Consider the following 17929-nt stretch of genomic DNA (forward strand, 5'->3'; position numbering starts at 1 on the left):
ATCTGTCTTTGAGCAAAAAAATGACTGAATCACTTATTCTCTTCTATCAGACTGCTTTAATATATCAGCCTTGAGCACCTGAGTCAATCGCACAGCTGCCTAGGCATGAAAGGCTATTTAGGCAATTAAACAAATGAGAGAGGAAATGTAAAATTGAAGTAGCACTTGTTAAACTATAAATACTAATTAAGGTGAATTTACTTTTCTTTTAAGGAACTGGAGCTGTACAAAGAGGAACTCGTAACAAAGCCTGCACTTCTTGCCATTAATAAAATGGATTTGCCTTGTGCAAAGGACAACTTGAATGAACTTATGTCACAACTACAGAATCCTCAGGGTAAATGAAATTCCAACAATAACCTTTGACAAAAGTAGCATTAAGATTTCATTGGGTAACTGTGCACTGGCAAAGAGTTGTTTGAAAATGAAATCAGATAGTAAATTTATTATTTGAACATATATTTAAAATCACTTTCTGCATTTAGAGCTCTGTTTATACCCATTGGTAGTGGCATTGGTTTCACTGTTGGGGCAGGATTTTAATAAACTGGAGATATCCTAGACAATCTTTCCCAACTATGAGATGGGACAGTAAGTTTCCAGTCTAGGGGTTTTGAATAAGAGTAACCTGCATTGAGGGTCTTCTTGCAGACACTGACATACATACAATTATATATGTATACACATGAAAATTCTGCATAGATCTATGTAGATTTACTTCAGTTTTGCAATTGCACTGGTGTGAATAGCTTTCTATTTTCTGGAGTGTGTAAGAACCAGAAAGGCTGAAGACCATTGATCTTCCATACTCTACAACTTGGGATTTCTTTGCACTCATTGGAAGTGTGTAGTGTCTTCTCATGGCAGCATTAAGGATAGGATAGCTGCTGTGATACTGCTTGTCCTCTGAGGCTTTGGCTATTTTTTAAAAGACTAATTAAACAAAGAATAGCTGTATACTAATTGCAGTTATGTTTATTACTGTGATTTATTGAAGTTTATTTTCCATATTTAATGGGATTTTATGGACTTTGTAGTGATACAGTATTTGGAGATTGTACTAACTCTTTCCATATGATTTTCCAGACTTTTTACACTTACTAGAGGAAGAAATGATTCCTGCAAATACACTTCAATTCAAAGAGGTAATTCCTATATCTACGTATACTGGAGAAGGAATTGAGGAACTAAAAGCATATATAAGAAAATCCATATATGAGGAAGCAGAGCAGGAGAATGAAGAATATCGGAAAAATAAACTACAACTTTTACGAACTTCCCAAGAAGAAAAAATTAATAGAAGATAGCATTCCTGCATTGGTCCAACACATTTTAATATTTTTAGTATGTACATGAAGCTGTTGCTATGCAGACCTTCTATTTATTTTTTCTCTCTACCGTCACTGCAGAGTTCCCTGCTCCCTCCCATTTACTCCTTAGGCACTTGGGTACAGTGGGGAAAAGGGCAAGTTTTTTTGATTTATGTTTTCTACCTACTTAACAGAGTAAAGTAGGTAAAGTTAGTGATTAAAATTTGTCCAACTCAAAGCACAGCGCAACAGCTGATGATTCCTGGAATATTTTTTGCCAAATGAGATTAATGGAGGGAATGTAACCTGCATAGATAGCAAAGGAGCAAGTTCAACCACTCTACATCTTGAGCCACAGGCATCAGAAACACGAAGGGGAATTTCTCATGGATAAATTTGTCAGGGTCTGGTGTTCCTAAGGTAAACCAGTTCTGCTACTGTGACAGGCATTGGATTGGAGGGTTTTTGTTGTTTTAAGGATTTTAAGAAAAACACATATAAATGGCTGCAAGGAAATGACTTAAAGAAGCACAAAAAGCAAGGCTGATAATGTAATGTTGGAAGGTTTCTTGACACCTGCTGGTGCCTATGTAGTCCTCTTAATTGTATAAATCCTGATTCCAAATTTCCAGGCTTAATTTGTAATTCCCTCCTTTTATGGAGTTGTTGGGTATATTACTTTTTGGTGAAGAAAATGATTGCTTTTCAATCAGATCTGTAAATTTTGGGAATAGCTGATGTTCTAGATTTTGTATTACAAAAGGCACACTTACATTTTATTAAAAAAAAAAGTTCTTTATTGTCAGGGTGTTTTCTACTTCAAAGCTATTAAATGGATAGCAAAGCAAAATAAGACTGAATACATCAGTCTTCTTAGTTTGGTCTTGTTTTGTTTTGTAAGTATATGTATCAAACCCTGCTTCTCTAAATTTCATTTAAGCAGTCACTTAAGACTTAAGAAAGGTACGGTTTTTCATACATTTCTTTTATCTTTATGTTGGATCTTATTCTGATTTTCCTCTAGTTTTACTGTGTTTGAGGCTAATATGTTTTCACTAAAGTTAAGTGTAGGCTGTCAATTTTTGATACTCCATTTCAAAGAATCACAGATTCAAGTTGAAAAAGACATTTGAGATTGAGTCCAACCTATGACCCAACACCACCATGTCAATTAGACCATGGCACTGAGAGCCACATGCAGTCTTTCCTTCAATAGTTCCAGGGATAGTGATTCCACCACCTCACTGGGCAGTCCATTCCAATGTCTAATAACCCTTTCTGTAAAGAATTTCCTCATTCCAAACCAAAGTTCCCTGGTGCAGTTTAAGGCTGTCCTCTTGTCCTCTTGCTAGTTGCCTGGTAAAAAAGTTCAAGTGCCACCTGGGACATCCAGCCATGCTGGAGAGAGTGCTTCAGCCTGTCCAGCCTGCTGTAGCTAAGGAATTGAGCCAGCCCCACATGGATTTTGGGTCTGTTTTGTGTCCTCCCTGCCAGGAAATCTGGGAGGGCATTGGTTAAGTGCTGCCAGAAGGGCATGGAAGGCAGGCAAGAATCCTGCCAAAACTCCGTGCCGGCTGGGTGTGGGGGGAATGTCCTGCTGCAATGAGCGGCCTGATCTGGGTCAATCATCACAGGGAAGCTTGAAGTTACTCCATTCAGTAGCATCCTAAATGCTCCTGGTTTATTTACCTGGGGAGATAAAACTTGTCAGCTGAGGGCTCTGCAGGCTGGGAGATGCTGATGCAATGGGATGAAAAAAAGGGGAAGCAGTAGTGTAACATTTATGGTGAGACTCTGGCACAGGTTGCCCTTAAAAGCTGTGGCCGCTGCATCCTAGAAGTGTTTGTTCAAGGCCAGGTTGCACAGGGCTTGGAGCAACATGGTCTAGTGTTGATTCTGTAAGCTAAGTAGTGGATTCATCATCCCTGGAAGCGTTCAAAAAAACGTGTAGGAATGTCATATGGGGGCATAGTTTAGTGGTGGGCTTGGCGGTGCTGAGGGACCGGTTCGACTTGATGGTCTCAGAGGTCTTTTCCAATCTTAGTGATTCCACGATTCCACGCTGCGGCTGTCCGCTGCGGACGGGAATCGGAGCGCTCCTGGGTAGAGAGAAAGGCTGCAGCGTATCCCTCCTGCAGACTTGGCTAACAAGCCCCGCCCCAGTGGTCCTCCTGGGTACTGGGGACCTGGAAGTGAAAATAAACGTGAAACTCTTTGGGAAGTGCCAGGAGAAGGGGCAGCCTGGGAGCATCACTGCAAAAACCCAACGAGGCACACTGGGCAACAGGCTGGGATGTGCTTGGATGTTCTCCAGAGAGAGATCGCTGTGCTGCAAGATGCTCCCACAGCCACCCCTCTAGGCACCTGATTCCAGAACGTGTTTGCACTGAAATTCCACCAATTGCTCCAGCTGCTCCTCACAACAGCCACCTGCGAGAGCGCAGACATCAGTGCCCGTTGGCTTTGGCTGCCCTCTGGCAGGGAAGTCCCCGGGAGCACAGGGCTTTGAGGGCAGGAGACGGCACCACCCTGACAGCACTCGGGGTGGCGACAAAGGACTTGTCGAGGTGAGCGTGATGACAAGCGCTGCCTCCCACCTTTGCCCACTCGCAGCCGCAGCTGCTCTCTTAGACGAAAATTTTTTTTTTTTTTTTTGGACAGGCTTTGTGAACTCTGGTGTTAATCTCACACGTAACTGATGGAGTGGGGTGTGTTTAAAAAAAAACACAGCTTGTTTTGAACGGCGCTGGCCGCTTTGGGCAGGACCTGAGTGCCGTGCTCAGGTTCCTCTGACCACGGACAGCTGGCGTATTGGCAGACCATGTTTTAGAGCACGGACTGTCCCAGCCAGGAGCCGGGAGGTGCCTCCCTTCTCGCTCGCAGGCGGGCAGAGGCGGGGGCGCTGAGGGGCCGCCGGGAGCTGTGGTGCCGGGTCGGGCTCGCACTGCGCCGGCGCGGCCGCCTCGCCCCACAACGCCGCGCGCGGCCGCGGCCTCCCCAGAGCCGGGTAGGAGCGGCGGCGCCGGGGCCGGCAGCGGCCATGGAGCCTCGGCTGGGCGGCGGGAAGGTGAGCGGCGACACCGCGGCGGAGCTGTCCGGGGCCAAGGCACGGGGGATCCCGATCCCCACGGCCTTTCCCGGTTCCCCCCCGCGAGTCCGGCATCGCAGTGCGGCAGGTTCCGAGCGCTCCCGCGGGCGGGGGTCGAGGGCGCTCCTCGGGCGGGCTCCGTGTGTTCTCTTTCTGCTCTTTCCAAATCAGTCGGTAAAATAATTACCCGTGTTCCAGGTTTTTCTTGGAAGTCCTAATCTATTGGCTAGGATTGTTAGTTCTAACCCAGTACATCTGAATTTAATTTTAAAAGGAGTTTTGTAGAATTGAAACTGCGTGATTGATTTCCAGAAGGAAAAAAACAAAACCAACCAAACAAAAACCAAACAAACAAACAAAAAAAACCAAAAACAAAACAAAAAAAAAAAAAACCCAGACCGAAATGAGTGGTGGCACTGGTTCTGAAGCAGTTCCTAACAGTTACCTTGAAACAGGAGAGCTGTTGGCCTTTAGGTTTTGATGGCCAGTTATCCAAAACTCATAATAAATGTTAAACTGCTAATGCTCCTGTGATAGTTAGAGAGCCCATCTGCTTATAAATTGTGTTTATCAATTATACTGTGACTTGTCTTCTATAGGGCTTTACAGAACAGCAAGGGCTCCCAGACCGTGGTCTTCTCAAGGCCGTGCAAGGGAACAGAGCTGGTTTTACTCACCTTTGAATTACATCTCTAGTAAATGTCCTTTTTGTTTTCTTTGTTTCATTTTTTTATCTTGTGGGCCATTAAGACCTTCAGCTGGCATCTCTTGTTACAGCAACATGGATCTTTAGAGTAGAAGTTATGGTAAAATCTGTCCGTGAAATTGTATATATATAGTAGATATATACTGTGTGTGTGTATATATATATATATATATGTATATACATATATACAGTATATATATTGTAAAATCCTTGGGCTTAGAATCTGAGGCAAGGCAGGGTTTTATCTATCCTGGCCAAAGTGTGCTTTCTTCTCTTGGACAGCTAGTTCAGAAGTGGCTGAGGTTGTTCAGCACCACCAGTGATAGGCAATAAGATCAGATGGACTAAACAGAGGAAAAAAACCTTAAATGTCTACCGAAATTGGTGGCTTTCTGAGTTGAATATTGTGGAATATTTACATAGCTGCTCTGTATCTGTTTATTACAACAGCTGGTGGTCACAGGTTTCATCATTTCATGGGAGGGACTGCTGGGTTGGGCACAGCTCTCTCTGACAGCTTTATTTGCCTGTACTAATTTTCTACTTAATTATGGTTGTTACGGTTGTTTATGGGTGTGAACCTGCTGAGGGAGGTCTGTGTGTTTATCTTGGCTTCAGTTGCTGGGAAGTGCACAGAGAGCTTGAAAATTAGTCAGTAATGTTAGTTAACAAAGCTGCTGCTCCAAGCTTTGCAGTCATACTTTTCCGTTTTTGATATCTAAACTTTAAAAAAAAAAAGGGGCACGCTGTGTCTCCAAATGCAGTGGAACGTGCTGATGCAGTTAGTTTTCCCAAATTGCTTCATGTCTTGATGAACCTGGCAGTGGGAATCCCAAGAGATGCTTAATTTGATTGTGTGTGCATTTTCTTTGCATTATATGCCATAGCAATTCATATTGGAGGGCTTCAGATTTGGAGATTACTCTCTCAGTGAAAAAATTAAGATGCATGAGTGTATGCTGTAAGTTTGATTTTTGGCTAGATAGTTTGATATCAGAATTTCTTTGATGTTGCACCCCAGGAGCCTATGTGTATATGAATTTTATAATATTTCATGTTTTGATATAGGTAATTTAGAATATGTCCTTGTACATGTTAGTCCAGCAAACTCACCTTTACGTTGTAGCATTTAACAGTCACATAATGACACACTTGTAGGTCTGGTGCTGTGCAGTGGAAAAGTGATTTTAGTATTATGCCTGCAGAGTTGCTCTTGGGACTTAGATGCAGGGGTAAAGAGAATCCACAAGAGGATCCTTTCTCTTCCTCTGGAAAAGCTGGACAGCCATTGAAAAGACATCATCTGTATTTCCTGTCTTACGTTTCCTTGAAACCTTTGTGTAGAAGCCAGAAAGGAATAGAGAACCACAAGTTTATAAACAATTTAGAGCCTGTGTTTTGTTTTCTGACATGAAATAATCATTGCACCTCTTCCTCCCTGCTGATTAAGCACAGCTTTGAAGATAACATCTGAAATAATCATTCTGTGTGATTTTTACATGGATTTTTTTTGCTAGAAACATAAAATTTAGAGTGTGAATATCTGTGTTCCTCACAACACCCATAAGAAAGGGAGTTTTGTGATCCTTATCTCTTAAGATGAGTAGGTAGAAAACAAGCTCTGGGGGGAAAAAAAGGGAAGAAAAGTAAAGTAGCTTGAGTTTTGTTTTTTAAATAAGAGGAAATTGTAGCAAGGTGATGGAGTTGATCACATGCAAGCATGTCTGATATTCCTAATCTCTCAACTGCAGTGTAAACACTGTTGCTAAAATTGTGCGAGACAAATGTGATGCTGACTTTCTTTTTTCTGTTTCTTAGATGCAGTAAGACCTTTTTTCCTACTTCTAAAAGTTGCTAAGGTTTCTCTTGATTTGGACACACTGCTGGTAAGTACTGGATCCATTTAAGACAACATCAGTTTTGTTACTGTCTTAATCAGGGATCTGTAAATGCAGCTATATATACTATATACTGCCAGCAGTATTTGTAAGATGGGACAAGTCTCACCTGATGTGGGGATCATAGATAACTTACTTATTTGCAGTAATTTAATATTGTAAATGAATTTTCAGAAGCAGAGGGTTTCTGAAGCTGCTCGGTCATGTGTTTATTCCAGCTGCTTCTCATAGAGCTCTGTCTTGGAGAATGTCCTGTCTGCAGGGCATTCCTACCTGAAAGTTTTATCCAGGTAAAGGCAAGCTCTTTATGGAAAAGCAAAAGTATCAAGCTTGAGGAGAACAAAATCTGATGCTATATTAGATTTACGCCTCAAGCTCATTTGTTATAAGTTCCATTTTCTTGCAAGTTGATTGTGTTGACCTTACTGAAGCTGAGATTAAGCATAATATTAAATCAATCATGATGGCAGCAATTCTCAGGTCCCCCTACCCAGGGGTCCTCCTGCTAATGACCCACGGTGTAAAAAAGCTACTGTCATGAGAACAGTGGCTTGTCCACACTCAGCTACTCTTAGCAACAACATAATGCCATCTTTTTGATGAATAAGGTACATTTTTAGCATAAATGTGTTCTTGTCATTATTTCTTTTCACTTCAGTGCTTCTAAAGAAGAGTATGATCAGCACTCAAGTGGTGCCTTCAGTCAGTTGCAGTCCTTCAGGGTTAGGTGGCATAAAATAAATGACTAATAGTTTCTTATGAAACAAATTAGACTTCATTTTTTGTCTTTAAATAATCAATAAATGTTGGCTGTCTATATGGCTTGCTTTTAATCTGTTTCCAGTATACATGGGAATTCCTTATCTGAAAGCTGGAACTCCCTGGCCATTTGATGTTTGCAGACGTTGAAGGAGAGCGGGGATCAGATCCAGTTGCCTCTTTGGCTGCAGCTATTTCTGTAACCTTTCTGCAATACAGATACTCAGTTACTTGTATATGTGCTAGGTAAAACTTCTCATACCTAAAGTGTTTTATGACTTTAGACAGATATGCACCTTGCAGTATAATGATTCAGAAGACATTTCAGGAGGAGTTGATAACAATTTGCAAAATATCTGCTCATTTTTAGGTACTGTAATTCTTAGTGTCCAGCTTCAAGTACACTCTGGGGTGAATGCTCAGTGCCTATTATGAATTAGGCTTCTTTAAAGTGTCTTGAGCGTGCAGAGAAGGGATAACTTGAGTCTTTTTTTTTTGTTTAGTTTCCTTTGTTGTTTGGTTTTTAAAGACCCATCATTGAGACTGTTTTGCAGGACCTCTGCAGGCAAGGACTGCAGATACTAGGGGCCAATACTAGGGACACAGACAGTGGTTATATTGAAAAGGAAGCAGTATTCTTCAACACTTGGTCTGAAGAGGGAAAGGTGAAAAGTTGCCTGCTTTCTGTAATTGTTTGTGTGCTTGGACAGTTGGTTTTGAAAGGCAAAAGAAGCGTGGAGGAACTGTCAGTTGCTTTTGAAAAATTCATAGTAAATTACTCAGCAGAGCCTCCACCACTAGCTCACAGCTCTCCCAACAGTTTGGCCTATATAAATGTGTATAACTGCCTACATATGCATTCCGTGCCAGTCTAATGATGCAGGTTTTAGGCAACTCCCTTCTACTCACATGGCAGCGTGGTAGAACTGGTGTACTCTGAAACTACATTTGGGCTGAAGAGAGGAAGCTGCCAGCTGAGGACAGGTGAACTCAAATCAAGCTCACGCAGTGAGCTTCACCTGGACTCCGTGACAAAGTCCATACAGTGACACAGAGTGAAAGGCTGTGTAGACTTGCACATTGAAATGTGCTCCTTTTTCATCTTAAACACAGTGAATGTAGCAGTCTGTCAGCTGAGCAGTCACAACAGTGTGAAATAATCTGACGTTTCAATAAAGTGTGAATGTGGTAGTGTTACCGCTAAGTGTGTCAGACAAAGAAGGTGCCACAGAGTTAGTGCCTACCAGCTGCCATGTAAGTTTATTAACCTGCCATTAGTCAACTGTAGTTAGTCCTGTGTCCATAAGCTTTCACCTACTGATTTTCTTTTATATTTTTCTTTTTAATTGCAGGAAACAACTTCTGTGGGCAAACATGGGTTGCCGGGATGTTCACGCAGCAACTGTACTGGCCTTCCTCAGTGGAACAGCCTCCGTAGCCGGACTCCTTGCAGCAGTTCTGCTTCCAAACTGGAGGCAAATGAGACTCTACACATACAACAAGAATGAGAGGAACGTGACCGTTTACACTGGACTCTGGATTAAGTGTGCTCGCTTTGATGGGAGCAGAGACTGTGTGATCTATGACCCACAGTGGTACACTGCTGTCGATCAGCTGGATTTGCGTGTTCTGCAGTTTGCCCTTCCTCTGAGTATGTTTACTGCTGTCTCAGCTCTGTTTCTCTGCATGATTGGCATGTGTAACACAGCCTTTGTATCCACCGTGCCAAACGTCAAATTGGCCAAATGCCTTGTGAACAGTGCAGGCTGCCACCTCGTGGCTGGCCTCTTGTTCTTGCTTGCCTGTGCCATTTGTCTCATTCCGTCCGTCTGGGTCATTTTTTATAACAATTATCTGAACAGAAAATACGAGCCTGTCTTTAGCTTTGACATCTCTGTGTTTATTGCCATTGCCAGCGCCGGCGGTCTGTTTTTCACCTCCATCCTGCTGTTCCTGTGGTACTGTGCATGCAAAAGCCTCCCTTCCCCGTTCTGGCAGCCTCTGTATTCCCACGCCCCCAGTATGCACAGCTATGCCTCGCAGCCCTATTCCACACGCTCCCGCCTCTCTACTGTAGAACTTGACATTCCTGTTGTGACACATTCATCTTAAGGAGACAAAGTCTTGGAAGCTGAGCTCTTGTGCTCATTCAAACCATGAAAATTGCAGGCTTGATTCTCTCTGCTGCCCTGCACTGAGCATAATTCTTTTTAAGGTCAAGTTTCCTAGGGCACAAAGCAATGGAAATCCAAGTTCGTTGCTGTTCTGGTCTGTTTGTTACTTCTTGAACAACTTGGTTTTTTGGGGTTTTTATTTCTTTTTTTTAACTCTAATCTCACTACAGACGAAATTGCTGCTAATGCTGGGACAGTACACTAACAATAGTATCCCTCCATTGTTTTGCTTACTGACATCAAAGCAGGTTTGAACCCCTTAGATATTTGATAAGCTATTACTAGATGCTGATCTTGTTGTAAAACCCTTGCACCCATGTATTATCCAGATGCAGGCAGTGGAACTGAGTGCAGGAGATTCACTGAGTCTCCTGTTCATCTAGACACACGTATTTTATTATGTGATGTCTGAAAAGGGTATTTGGCAGACTAATTCAGTTCTGTGCATGGTTCTTTTTTTTTCACTGCACACACAAAAAGCTACTCGCTTAGGAACTTCTCTAGCAGAATTAATGCCAAATTACCCTTATTTTCAAAGTAGCCATCAGAAGGAATAAAATTGATTTAACTAAGAATGTTGTTTTGTGCTGTAATAGCATTTTATGAATTACTGGAGGCTAGAAATTTTTTGCCAATTTTATTTCTAGTCTGTTTTTTACTAAGTTAGCAAATTTGTTAGATCTATTTTGTGATTAAAAAAAAAACACTAGTATTTAAAATTCTGTTTAGAAGCTTGAATGTTTTATTTGAAGGCCTTCTTAAAAATGGATTTTGAAGTAGGATATAAAGTGTTCAGTTCTGGAGAGAAGTGTCACTACAAAATGGATTAGGAAAGCCATGAAGAATTCTGAAGGCTATGGAAGATTCTTTTGGAACACTGTACACAAGCTATAACAACATCTCTCTAGGAAAGTGGTTATATCCCTGGGGAGATATTTTTTAATCTATTTTTTTTTAAATGTATATACAAGTAGCAATGAGCTTGTGAGTTTTTCAGAGTTGATCTTTATGGTTGTTGGACTTTTCACGCTGTTGCTTATTTAATTAGTGATTAGGCTTTACTTTTTCAGCCTTGTTCTTCAACACCTTTCAAATTCAGCTATTTTAAAATCCAGTTATTTTCTCTGCTGCCACCTCTCAACTGCCAAAAGCTTCCCATTCCCATTTTCTGTAAGATGAGGTTTTGAATAACTTGTGAGTTTCGCCTTGTAGCTCTAAAGGATGAGGAAGAGTTGTAAATTCCCAGCCTAGGATGTCTTTAAATCACTTTTTTCCTTCTAAAATGCAGAGTGGCAGGTGAGCCCTAACGATTGGAGCTCTGCAATGTGGGCTTTGAAATTACTTGGAAATTTGATGACAGTGAGTTGAAGAGTGCTATAATTAAGGCAAGTAATTGATTCTCTCAGATTTTGGCAAATTGAGATCTTATGTTTAAGATGTCATCCCAGTAAGGAAAGTTGTTTTGATTAGTGGCATTCTGGAGCTTAGTGGATATTTGCATTTCATTAATTCCAGAATAAGTTTACTTTTCTAAAAAAAAAATCAAGTTCTTTAATTCTAGTTCTGAAAAATCATCCAAGGTCCTGAAAATCAGTGAGTTTCCTCTTCTAAGTATTAGAAATGGGAACAAATACTGTGCTGGGCAAATCTTGTTCTGTTAAATAACAGTGTGTTAAGAGGAATCATTGTGATTTAGCTGATAGACCTCAGACTTCGGTGGATTGAGGGAGGAAGCTGATCTCTGTCATATTCTCAGCATAGTCAGTGAAAAGACAGTTCTTTCCTGCAGAGTGCTTGATTAAATTGCAGTCTAAGGAATTAACGCTGTAGATGATAAAGAATACTTAAAGAGATAGGCCTCCAAAGTTACATGAGTTTAATATCCTCTTAGGTTTACAAGGTATGAGAGTATGAAGGATCTTTTTTCTTTTGTATAATGATGTGCAAGACAGCTTTTTTTCTTCAGAACTGAGCTTTGCTTTACTGTTACTCTCATTGTCCAGCCACAGATACCATTGCTGTTTTAGCTGTCTGTATCCTTGGAGGCTTTGTAAGGTCAAAGCAAGGGGGCCACAGGTTTGTGATTTCACAGCAGCTCGCTTCCCCATCACTTCAGTGTCTTTTCTTCTTTGTGCCTTGCTGAAGTTATGATTTGGTCAGTAAATGTTACTTTACTGTCAGTGTCTGATACGCTTTTTGAGCCTGAATTTACAAAGCATTTTGATCATTTTGGAGAGATGATCAATATATGTCTTGGTGATTTTAAAATGAGCTGAATCTTCAGCATCTCCAGAACAAGAATAGCATCCTGGCAAACTGTTTTCTACAAGAATGTAAGTAAATGCAGCCAGTGTTGTTTTCTGTGCACTTTAATAGCGGATGTCTCTGACAGCTCTTTTGTATTCCGACTTTGGTTTTTATGCACAAAACTTTCAATGAGTATTTGCTGCTGCCTAAGCTGATAACTTGTTGCTTTGAAAATTGTGTCTTTCCAAAAGTCTGAGATGAGTGACTTATGAAAAGCAGAGATCCAGAAGTTAATGGATTCCAGTGTAGGTCCCAGCAAAAAGACTGTTGTATCACCAAAGCACGGCTGAGTTTCTTTCAACAGTGTTGTTAATGTGAGTTTCTGCTGGATCCTAAATGAAGTTATCTGGAAGTGCTGTGCTGTATTTTCTTTGTTACAGAAAGAGGTGGCCAACCTGTGACACTTGAGCCAGCTTTCTCTTGCTAAGGTTGCCACTGTGCCCAGCTTCAGGGCTGGGGAGTGACAGGCCTTCCTGTTTTGAAGGGAACAACACATGTATCCTGCATGTGTCTGCCAGGGAACAAACAGCCTCTGGGGAGCAGTTAGCACCCCTTCTTCTGACCAGCTGCCCCTTCCTGGGCACTCTGCTGAGTGCAGGACAAGCACTCTGGGTCTTGAACACAGATTTTAATTTGTGGCTCATGCAGTCAAAGGTTGGGTGCTCTGGGATTACAGGAACCTGTATTTTTTTCAAGTAATTCCTGTCCAATTTCTTAAATTGTGTTTAGTTACAGTGTTGGTTCTTTTTATGTGAAACAGAAGATATGTATTTTTAATAAAACAGTCTCATACAGATGCAGTTTGTGTTGATTAATTTTGTGGAAAATGGTAACTGCTAGAATATGAAAGACTTTATCTGTTTTAAAAATGATCACCAGATGCCTTAACAGGTTTAAAATGTTGTGCATACTGCATTTTAACTCCCTAATTTTATAGAACTCCTTTAAACAAAACAAAATAATTTTAAGAAGCACCAAAAAGTGCAAACAAACCCATCTAAAAGCTTGACTGATATTTCTAATTTCACTTTATTGTAAGCCAGTCATAAGTTCTAGCATCCCTTGCCCCTTTAAAAGGACAAGATTGATTTCCCTTAGTCTACAGGATTCCCTTTCTCTGCCTGTGGCCAGAGTGTGGTCTGGGGGCCGGGATATGGCCCAGCCACATAGAGAGCCGGAGTATCAGCATGGCACAGCAAAGAGCACAGTCCTCACCCTGTGCCCAAAGCCCCATCTCTCCCTGTGTCAATTGTGCCACTTAACCAGTCCAGCTTACTAACCCAGCTGAAAACTTCCACGCTGGGATAATATTTCCATGGACTGGTGAGATTCGTGTTGTGTTAGTGTCACATTGGAGGGGGATTGTGGCATAAGCCATGCTCCTGCCCTTCCCTTTGCTGTGCCGGCTGTCAGCTGGAGAAAGTGCTGCTGCCCGGACGTGTGAAAGTCATTTGGGTATTCCAAGGACTTGCGACAGTTCGGAGCAAGGGGGATAGTTCATGACACTTCACTTCTGTTGTGTGCTGCTTCTGGCAACTGCAGCTCAGCAGCGCCACGGTGACTCAGTGCCGAGCCTTCCCCCACTGTTACGGGGCACAGTAACAGTGTAAGAGTCTTAGAAATGCTGATGCTGTAGTGCAGGTTCACAAAACCTGTATTATTTATGCAGAATGGAGTGAGGCTTACTGGTAATTCCTCTGGATTTCTAGTCTTCTAAGCTGGCATTCTAGGAGGCTGGGTTTTTATCTGCTTGGGAAAGTAATGGTTATATGAGTTCTCATGGAGTCGGCACAGTATAAGCAGTTGTCAGTACCAAAACTCACATGAGGGGGTGAAAAAATTATTTTATAGTCTTCTTCATTTCCTCCTTTGCTGCCCCTTTCAGACAGGCCTCCTATCTCTATGAGCTGGTATGAACTTAGGGTACAGTTGGATGTTGATAAAAATACTGGGATGCAGAGAGCTCAGTTTCTCCCAAAATGTGAGAATGCCTCATTTTTTCCTTATTAAAATTCCTAAAATTCCTAAAAAGCTACCCCACTTATTTGTGCTCATTGAAAACAAATCTCTTGCCTGTTTTTTTCCCTTGTTTTATTTCACAGGACTGGAGTCACATGTGGTTCATCAGGTATGTAATGTTACTTATCCCTTCTTGTATCTACTGAGCAGGCAGGTAACACACTTCAGAAACAGCATAAGCTTTTTTTTATATGTTTTTTGTTCCACTGCGTTCATTCTTGATGAATACTGCTGCATCAGAGAGACATCCAGAAGCCTTATCAGAAGGTAGTTTCTGATGTCAAAACTGCTTTTTATCTGTATTCTAAACAGTCAATTTGCTTATTCAGGTATTAGACTCTAGGTATGGGACCTTTGTCTTTTGGGTGTGGCAGCTGCAAGGAGTTGTAACAGCTGAGCACAGGGCAGCAGCAGTTGTGTGGAGCTGTAGGGCAGGAATGATTGACTATTTTGAGGAGAGAGAACAGACAGCTGGACTTCAAGAGTAATTAAAGCTCAAAATATTTGAATAAGCTTTACTCAGTGCCAGACTCCCAGAAGGTTATAAGCAAACTTGGAAAACACAGCATAAAAGTACTGCCCAAGCAGTATGTGTCCTTGGGGACCACAGATGTTGACCAAGTGCTCAGCACCACTTCCTAGCTATATGCCATGCCAGAAGATGCTGTTTAGTCACCACTGCCAAGGCTGGCATTTTTGCACCAAAGCCCTCTTCAGTCCCTTTGTGATCTCACCACCCCAAATTACAGACCTTCCTCCAGTCAGAGGGGTCTGTAACCATTGATATTGCACTAGTTTTCTTCCCAAAGCCGCAACATACTTATAAATAAATATGTAAGATCACTTACAAAATCACATTGGACTTTAAATAAATACTAAGCAGTTATGCCAAAAGTAGGTTGTTTCCTAAACCAGGTCCTGGTACTGCAGACACTTTCTGGCCTAGTATTCAAAAGGCTTCAGCATGTGTTTTTTTAATGGACTTAAACAGATGTAAATATATTCTGCTACCAGAAGATGAAATCATGTCTTATTACTCCTTTTGCTATTTATCTTCTCTGCTTATTTAGTTTTCATCCCCCCAGGTGGCTAATTTAGTCTGCCTCCTGGTCACGAGTGCCAACACAAATCTGAGTGGAAGTAGAAGGGCAAGATGGCAGCTTTAGGTTGATTCTTCATGAGTCCTTACTTTGATGCCTTTGTTTTCTCACCTAAAGAGCAATTTGCATAAGAAAGACTCTGTTAATTTGAAAAATTTTTAAGGTGGTTTGTGTTTATTAATTGTCGAAGCTGTTGAAAAATGCTGCATTTGGAGAAAAATGTTGAACGTTTATTAGCAAGGCAAAAAAATCACGTTTCAAAACATTTCAAAGTTTGTTCCATTTCATCCTAATTCACTTAGAAAAAGATAGTATGGCACGGAAAAGAGGTAGTGAAGCACAGAATTTCTGAATTTGAAGATTACACTGCTTTAGATTATGTATGTATGAAGAAATCTCAACTGCTAATGATATTAGTAAGACAAGAGGTAATTTTTAATCGATTATTAGTGCCAGATATTAAGATATTTGCATTAGTTTATAGGTTGTATGGGAATGGTTTAGTGTTATCTGTAGAGACTCAGAACCAGGGGTTACTATTGTTTCACTGTTTTGCCTCAAGTCAACAACAATAAAATGCTCAGGTTCTTTCTATTGTTGTGCTAAGATGTCCTATAGACAGGTTGAACTTCCTGGCAAAAGTATCATCTTGGGAAGCATCTGAAGGGTAATTGCATTCTCACAAAATGGGCTTAGTGGAGGGCATGTTTTTACCTTATAGCTTCGGATCAATCAGACTGCACAAATTTAGCTGCCTTCTGTTGCTGACTATTCTGCTTGATTCAATTATACATCTCCCAGGGAAGGCCTTGAGAATAAGGAGCCCAGTCATCAAAAAAACATATTCACCTTTCTGCTCTTTGTTAGGCTTGTGGTGCGGTCACTTTCAGGTCTAACTTGCTATCTGCAACTCGGACTAAATGGTGTTGACCTCCTCAGCTGCAGAGGTGAGGACATCTCCCTTGCAAATAATTGGGAGAGTCAGCCTAACAGCTGGGAAAGAGCTGGCTCTGCAAGCTTGGTGGCACACAGGCAGTCACAGCACATGAGGTTTCTGGCACTGCGGCTTAGCAAATACCGAGGTGCTGGCAGGGCTCTCAGCAGTTCCAGTGTCAGCTGCTGCTGGGTTATGGAGTTCAGCGTTCATTAAGGTACAACAGTTCCAGTTAGTTTGCATGTACGCTGTGGCTGCACCTTAATTAGCCAAGGAGTTATGAGAACCCTGAGAACCACTAATCTTGATGGCTGATGCCTCACTTGAGAAGTCCTCTGAGAGCTGTAATTCTCTCTGGCTCTCAGTGCTAATCTGCTTAGAGCTGCTATAGAAGATCTTGAGCAGAATAGAATGGCAGAATAGAATTTGCTTGGAGTAGATTTCGCTACTCATGGTAAGATTCAAACACATCACAAGGACTTCTTGGTTTAAAACCCAGGAAAAGAACTCAAAAAGGTCTTATTAGATAGATAACATGAAAACAACATAATTTGATGAAATACGCCCCAGAGCTGGTCATGTATGCATGCTGAAGTACTAAAACACTGCAGCTTTTGTTTGATTCTCAAGTCAGCCAAGTAAATTACCTTTTCTTTAGAAGAAATGTTTCATTTGACAGTTTCTGTCCCTGGAAAATTATCCTTTTCTCCTAATAACCTTTCTCTACGTCATACCTCTCTTTGTTTCATGGATGGCCTCATTCCCAAAACAATTCCAGGGTTCTCTGCTTGCTTTCCTAGCATGGGTAAGTCAGTTCTCTGGGTTCAGGTGTCCACAGCAGCCCTTCAGGAAGCATATTTCACATGGCAATATCTCAAATGATACCTCATTATTTTTGCAGGGCACCAGAGATGGCAAGAGGGGCTGCAGAAGCTCCTGTATGGTCTGTCATAGATAACACAGCCTATGACTGGATTTGCTTGAATGTTATTGTAAATTAACAGACTAAAATTAATCCTGCTTCCTGGGTTGGTTCCGGAAATTATTTTTTTCTCACAGCTTTTTTTACAATGTTTTGCATTTTATTTTGTTATTGATAATCCTCTACTGTAGTAACTCAACACATTTTCTTGGCTTTATTTCTGGCCCTGCTGTCACTTCTGTCTCCTAAAAGGAATAAACACAAGTTCCTAATGGCAGAAAGCTACTAATTTGTTTTCTTGAGGTCTTAAAGTTTCCTCTATACTTTGAAATTACTATAACATTTCCTGAAAATTATGTCTGTGGCCATCCACTATGCCTGTTGTGTGTCTTGTCACTTATCCAAAGTGCACAACTGTAACTGAACATGGGAAGGGAAGATGTAGCAGAAGGCAGAACTTCCTTTTCCATTGGCACAGACATGGAGGAAAAAAATCAGAAATTTGGACATCGGGTTTAAACTGAAAATCCCCATTCAGTATATGATCCACGCTAAACAAATCTGTCCCCCTTGCCTAGAAAGAAACGATCTGTAAATCAAAGCAAGGATTTGATCAGAGTTGTTTTGAAAATGTCTGTGGTGTAAAGGCAGGCATTTGTAAACTCCCGGATTCCTAACATCACAGTTCCGTTGCACAAGCAAGGAGATTTGG

The 17929-nt window shown here is 41.4% G+C and overlaps 2 protein-coding genes across 3 annotated transcripts in view; both read left to right on the forward strand.

Annotated features, from left to right (window-relative positions):
• CFAP69 (cilia and flagella associated protein 69) overlaps positions 1–2174 on the forward strand; it is a 58106-nt gene extending 55932 nt beyond the window's left edge. Inside the window, exons 30-31 of the mRNA XM_027897346.1 lie at positions 214–337; positions 1087–2174. Coding sequence (XP_027753147.1) covers positions 214–337; positions 1087–1307 — 345 coding nt within the window. The 3' untranslated portion in view covers positions 1308–2174. The remainder of the gene's footprint in view (positions 1–213; positions 338–1086) is intronic.
• A 1526-nt stretch (positions 2175–3700) lies between these two features.
• Positions 3701–10894, forward strand: CLDN12 (claudin 12). 2 transcript variants are annotated; one of them, XM_027897349.1, is made up of 3 exons: positions 3701–3877; positions 6923–6990; positions 9114–10894. In XM_027897349.1, the coding sequence occupies exon 3, from the start codon at positions 9136–9138 to the stop codon at positions 9871–9873; it is 738 nt and encodes a 245-aa protein (XP_027753150.1). In that variant the 5' UTR covers positions 3701–3877; positions 6923–6990; positions 9114–9135; the 3' UTR covers positions 9874–10894. The 2 variants fall into 2 exon arrangements, with proteins under 2 accessions (XP_027753150.1, XP_027753149.1); XM_027897348.1 differs by lacking the exon at positions 3701–3877 and adding an exon at positions 4292–4377.
• The last annotated feature ends 7035 nt before the right edge of the window (positions 10895–17929 follow it).

The sequence above is a fragment of the Empidonax traillii genome, unplaced genomic scaffold, assembly GCF_003031625.1.
Source record: "Empidonax traillii isolate 1590-97213 ecotype Southwest subspecies unplaced genomic scaffold, ASM303162v1 scaffold536:size430271, whole genome shotgun sequence".
Taxonomy (NCBI): Eukaryota; Metazoa; Chordata; class Aves; order Passeriformes; family Tyrannidae; genus Empidonax; species Empidonax traillii.

Bases quoted from the DNA above. Each gene is read 5' to 3' on its own strand.
- CLDN12 (XM_027897349.1), top strand. From the start codon at position 9,136: ATGGGTTGCCGGGATGTTCACGCAGCAACTGTACTGGCCTTCCTCAGT.